The following is a 6,624-nucleotide window of genomic DNA, read 5'->3' on the forward strand; positions in this document are numbered from 1 at the left end:
TTAACAAATATATGAAAAAAATGTTCAACATCTCTAGCAATTAGAGAAATTCAAATTAAAACTGCACTGAGATGCCATCTTATTCCAGTCAGAATGGGAATTATCAAGAATACAAGTAACAGGGCTGGGGATGTGGCTCAAGCGGTAGCGCGCTCGCCAGGCATGCGTGCTGCCCGGGTTCGATCCTCAGCACCACATACAAACAAAGATGTTGTGTCCACCAAAAACTAAAAAATAAATATTAAAATTAAAAAAAAAAAATACAAGTAACAATAGATGTTGGTGAGGATGTGGGGAAAGGGTACACTCATACATTGTTGGTGGGACTGCAGTTTGGTGCAATTATTCCAGAAAGCAGATTCCTTAAAAAAACTAGGAATGGAAACATTTGACCCAGTTATCCCATGTCTGTCCAAATTTTTAGCATATTTTCTTACATTCTATTAAAGAAGCTTGTTTCTTTGGTTTTTTTTTTTCCTTTTACATGTAAGCCTTGAGCAACTGGCATGAATCTTTGGAATCTGATTTTGGACTTTTTATTCTGTTCCATGTGCATATATATGAATCAATACCACAGTGTTTTTATACTTGTATTAAAAATAATAACTTGGGGTTAAGTGTCCCCAAGTTAAAAACAAAAAACTTAATTTGCTATTTTTAGTCTTTCATTTTTTAATTTTTTGGTACTGGAAATTAAATCTAGGGCCTCAGACATACTTGGTAAGTACTCCACAAATGAGCCACAGCCACAGTTGGTTTAATTTTTTATTTTGAGATAAGTGGTCCAGACTGGCTTTGAACTTGTGATCCTTCTGCTTTAGCTTCCCAAGTAGATGGGATTACAGGTATGTGCCACCATGCCTGGACATTTTTATTTTATTAGTATTATTTTTGTGATGGGGTTTTGCTGTATTGTCCTGACTGCCCTCAAACTCCTGGGCTCAAGTAATGATCCTGTCTCAGCCTCTCAAGAAGCTGGGACTACCGTTATGTGCCACTGCATCTGGTGGTCTTTCTGCCTAACCCAGACCTTAAATTCTGAGGGCAGTAATCCCAGGAATTTTAACTTTTTCGAAAATAAACAAACAAACAAAGGAACATGAGACGTTCTTTATCCAGAAGAAATATGTTAACTATATAACTTTGAAACAGAAATCCTCATCTATTATCCACCAAAATTTAAAGATCGCCAATAAAGACAATTAATAGCCGCAAGTAATTTAGTAAAACTCAACAGATGATGGCTGTTCAGGTACCACATTTCTAAATCTTCTGGAATTCATAAGCCTAAAGCTTTGCATTGCTTGGTATGTAATTATTTTTCTCCACTCATCTTTGTGTGTGTGTGTATGTGTGCGTGTGTGTCTAAATTGTCATATTTTTGTTATTAGCTAAAACTATTTGAAAATAATCTTAAAATAAATTCCCTTTTTCTACCTGAATCTCTAAGTGGCTGTGCCTTTCTAATGATTTCTCTTCTTGTGTTTTCTCCATTTCTCTCTCTCTTTTTTTTTAACACATAACTTTAATACTCCACATTATTATCTTGATCACAACAGCGGTAACCTCCTTGTCAACAATCTTGTGAGTTGAGGAGCTGATTCTCATTCTCATATCCATCAGGCAGATATGCTCTCCTCAGCTGGTCTGACTTAGGTATGGAACCTCCCTTCTTCACATGGCCAGACAGGAAAACACGGACTGCTGGGTGATCAGCCTTCATAAGGGGGATGTTGGCTTCCAGGCACATTTTCACAAAGTCCTGGATAACACTGACTTTCTCTGTTTGCGGAGTACTTTTGCACTGAAGAGATGCAGTTAGGGGCCTCTGCTTCTTTCTCACATTCTGCTCTTCAAATTCTGCCTTCCTCTTGGTATGAGTCTTTGACTTGAGGTGGTCGCTAATAGCAGACTTGCAACATGATTTAGAACCACATTGCAAGAAGTGCAGAACAGTTTTCCTCCATCTTCATGAAGCTCACCTCCAAACTCAGTGACATGATCCAGGGGTGCTGTTACTACAAATCGTTCCATTTTAATCCTGAATTAGGTTCGGATTAGTTTTTTTTTTTTTTTTCTTGATACTTAGTAGTGAAGGGTCTCCAACACAAAACCTCAGACACATCAAATCCTGGCACTTTCCGTTTGTTCACACCCAGAGACGCCTTCAAATCAGTTTTTCAACAAGTGGTGGTTGGGAAATAGTTTCTGGGCTTGCACCCTATTTTCCCTGAGGTGCCGGGAAGTCATGCCTTTACTTATAGGTTTTCTGCCCTGCTCTTTCCATTTCTCTTTTATTATCATCTTTTCCTTCCAACACTGGGGGAAGATTACACAGGAGATTTTTGTGAAGTAGGCTTGCATCTAAAGGACAAGTATGGTTCAGAACCATGGAGAGCAGACCACACAGTTCAAGGGTCTATAACAAGATAATGGCAAATCTGAGTGGGCCTTGTTCTAAACCCTAGGATTTAGAGTAGTGCCTGACATATAAAAAGTATTCAATAAATGTTAAGTGCAAAGAATTCTTTATAGTGGAACCAACTCAAACGAACACTTTCAGAGTTCTTTTTTTTAATATTTATTTTTTAGTTGTAGTTGGATACAATATTTTTATTTTATTTATTTATTTTTATGTGGTGCTGAGGATTGAACCCAGGGCCTCACACATGCTAGGTGAGTGCTCTGCCACTGAGCCACAACTCCAGCCCTTCAGAGTTCTTGATACATGCAACTAAACCATTTTTCAAAAGTGGAGTATTGGGTTTAAGATATGGATGAGTGGTAGGAGTATATGCTCAGCATGTGTAGGTCCTGGATTTGATTCCTAGCATCAAAATAACAACCACCAAAATAAACAAAAAAGACCTATAAACAAAACAGGGTTGATGAGGCATTAGTATAAAGAACCACTAACCATAACTTCTATAAATTCTCTCTTCTTATCCTTCACTCATTTATTGTATGTGGGTGATGAAATAAGTGCCTACTCTGTATCTGGCCTCAAAAACCTCAAAATTCAGATGGGAGAACATACGACAAATGATCATATTATGATGAGACAGATTTTGTTTTTAATATTTATTTTTTAGTTTTCTGTGGACACAACATCTTTGTTTGTACGTGGTGCTGAGGATTGAACCCAGGCTGCACGCATGCCAGGTGAGCGCGCTGCCACTTGAGCCACATCCCCAGCCCCTGATGAGACAGATTCTAGAGTACACCATGGGACACAGATGAACACATTACCTTTAGATATAACAGTCAGGAAAGGCTATCTCATGAGAAGGTGACACTTAAGTGTTGAAATAATAAGAATTTTAATCAGGTGAAGCTGGGCACAGTGGTGCACGCCTCTAATCCCAGATACTCAAGAGTCTGAGGCAGGAGGATTGCAAGTTCAAACTCAGCCTCAACAATTTAGCAAGGCCCTAAGCAACTTAGCCAGACTCAATATTATAATTAAATTAATATTATATTTTAAAATATTATAATTATAATCAATTATATATATTATAATTAATAAATAGGGTGGGGGATGTAGCTTAGTGATTAAGCACTCTTAAGTTCAATTCCCAACAATAACAAAAAGAATCAGGTGAATAAAAAGATGATGAAATTGGTGAGATTAAAGGGAAATTTTGTGTAGGACTCTTTGCTTTTCTCACCCATAATACTTTCAATAATATATGATGGTCACTAGCCATGCCTAATTGAAGCAAGGATGGACACTCCAAAATAGCTAATCTTTTATCTATCTTTTTTTCTAATTGAAAAACATTACCATTACATTTTTGGTAGGCTTTATTGAGATATAATTCAGAAATCATATAATTTGCTCATCCAAATTATACTTTTAGCACAGTTACATAGTTTTCGTATGCATTCATCATCATGATCGATTTTAGGGCATTTTCATAACCCCAGAAAGAAATCTGGTATTCCTAAGTAGAACCTCCCAACTCTCCCAAATCTACCACCTCCTCCTTCTATCTACTATCCGTAGGCCAACACTCATCTATTTTCTGTCTCTGTAGATGTACTTATTCTGTATTTTTCATACAAATAGAATCATGTAATATGTGATATTTTGTACTCAATGTCTTTCACTTAGCATAATGTTTTCTAGTTTCAGCCCTGTTATAGCTTGTGTTAGTACACATATATATTTGGGTACTATGAATTGAACCCAGGGGCACTTAACCACTGAGCCACATCCCTGGCCCTTTTTATTGGAGATAAGATCTCCCTAAGTTGCTAAGGGGTCCACTAAGTTGCTCAGACTGGTCTTGAACTTGTGATCCTCTTGCCTCAGCCTCCTAAAATACTGGTATTACAGGCATGTGCCACGATGCCTGCCTAATGGCTTATTTTTTTTTATTATTATTGGCAAATAATATTCTATTGTGTGGATATAACACATTTTATTTATCCATTCATCAGTTGATGAACAATTGGGTTATTTCTACTTTTTGACTTTTATTAATAACATTGTTATGAGTATTTGTGCAAAAATTTTTGTGTGGACATATTTTCCTTCTGTGAGTGGACCTGCTGGATCATATAACCTAATTTTAATAATTTGGAAAAAAGTTTTTTTTTTTTTCAAAATAGCTGCAATATTTTACCTTCTTAACAGCAATATATAATAGCTCACATTTCTCTGCATCTTCACCACACTTGCTATTTTCCTTTTGATTATAGTTATTTTAGTGGGTATTAAGTGATATCTTATTACGGTTCTATTTTCATTTCCCTGGTGGCTATGGCTAATGATGTTGAATACCTTTTCATGTGCTTAAATTAATATTATATTTAAAAATATTATAATTATAATTAATATTTTTGTGTATCTTTGTTTGAGAACCATATAGTTATATCCTTTGGCTATTTTTAATTGAGTTGTCTTTTTTGTTGATGAATTTTATTTTTATTTATTTATTATGGTACTGGAGATTGAACCTAGTGGTACTATATCACTGAGGTATATCCCCAGTTCTTTTTATTTTTTTTTTCCATTTATATTTTATTTTGAGACAGGGTCTCATTAAAAGACTGAGGCTGGTTTCAAACTTGCAATCCTCCTTCAGTGTCCTCTATAGCTAGGATTATTGATGTGCACCACCATTCTTAGCTTATTAATTTTAATTGCTTGTTAAATGTTCTAGATCTTAAAGTTAAAGTTTCTAAGCTGCAGGACTTGAGTTAAAAAGTAAAAGACCAGGTATTGTTAAATTCCTCTGCTACCCCCAAAACCTGTAATTCTTGTAGCTGTTAAGACAATACCCGAACTGCCCAGTAAATATTTTCACTGACTCCCTGGTTGTCTAATAACTTGGGATCCTGTGAAGCCTGGCACGTAGGTATTGCAGGACTAAACCAATCAGTTTGAATGTGTACCCCGCTTAGGGGTGACCAATCACCCCTGCCCCATCTGTTCCCGCCAATGAATGTACTAATCATGTCTCAGAGTTGTTGTTCAATTTTCCCGCGCCTCATGATGATTTGTTCTGATGTATGCAAAGCCCCCGCCCTCCTCAAAAAGTGTACTTAAGCACTGCTTGACCTCTGCTCGGGGCTCTGGGCTGCGCTCCCTTCTCGAGTGGGCACGGAGCCCCAGCATGCTGGAATCTCAATAAACCCCCTCCTGCTTATTGCATAAAGTCAGTCTCTTGGTGGTCTCTTCCTCCTACGCTTCGACGGACCCTTACAGTATGCCCTTTTTTAAGTACTAAATTCCAGTCGTATTTATATTGATTATATTTTTATCAGATCATATCAGACACATGATTTGCAGTCCATTTTCTTCCATTCTGTGGGTTGTCTTCTCATTTCCTTAATAGTGTCCTTTGAAGCACAATTTTTAAAATTTGATAATGTCTAGTTTATTTTTTTCTCTTTTGTTGCTTTGGCTTTTAGTATGGTGTTGAAGCAAGATTTAATGGTAGGTAGTTAGTGTAGTTAGGTAAATCGGGTCTAATATCAAGTCTGATAAAGAAAATGGAGTCCCTTAAGAAAATGGAGTCGAATCTGAGCCTGGGAAACTAGAACTACACCTGGGAAATTTAAATGTTAATATCCACCCACCCCGCTCCTTAAGAACTGTTAATGAAGTAGCTCAGCAAAACAGGGAGATGCTAATCAAACCACTCTAGGCCATTCCTGCCCAGATCTCTCCTCCCCACCCCATTGGTCCACCTGCTTCCCACCTTTTGGCCTTCCCACCTGCATCCCCCAACAAGTGCTGGACAGAGGGAAATAAACACTGGCAATGTGGAAGGACAAAAGAAGATCTTAGCTATAAAAGGGAGAAGACCTCCCCTTTCCAGGGATTCCACCTTTTCCGGTCCCCTTTTTCCTGGGGGTGGGAGGGAGTCTTTTCTGCTACCCTGTAACAAAGCCTTCCACTTTCCACTCTGCACTTGCCTCAGTGTGCTTCTCTGGTGTTATACTTCAGCATTCCAGGAAGCAAGGGCTCTTCACAGTGTCAGGTCCAAGAAACCTCTGCCCAATCCCAGGTCATGAAGATTTCAACTTATGTTTTTTTCTAAAAGTGCTATGGTTTTATCTCTTATATTTAGTTTTTTTTTTCTAGTTGTTGATGGACCTTTATTTTATCCATTT

The 6,624-nt window shown here is 37.5% G+C and overlaps 1 protein-coding gene across 1 annotated transcript; it reads right to left on the bottom strand.

Moving 5' to 3' along the window:
* Positions 1 to 1,573: 1,573 nt before the first annotated feature.
* LOC143382634 (CGG triplet repeat-binding protein 1-like) lies at positions 1,574 to 3,896 on the bottom strand. The gene is made up of 2 exons (XM_076836872.1): positions 3,855 to 3,896; positions 1,574 to 1,912 (listed from the first exon to the last, which is right to left on the bottom strand). Exons 1-2 carry the CDS (start codon positions 3,894 to 3,896, stop codon positions 1,574 to 1,576), a joined length of 381 nt encoding a protein of 126 aa, XP_076692987.1.
* Positions 3,897 to 6,624: the final 2,728 nt, after the last annotated feature.

Source organism: Callospermophilus lateralis, chromosome 17 (assembly GCF_048772815.1).
Source record: "Callospermophilus lateralis isolate mCalLat2 chromosome 17, mCalLat2.hap1, whole genome shotgun sequence".
NCBI classification, from domain to species: Eukaryota; Metazoa; Chordata; class Mammalia; order Rodentia; family Sciuridae; genus Callospermophilus; species Callospermophilus lateralis.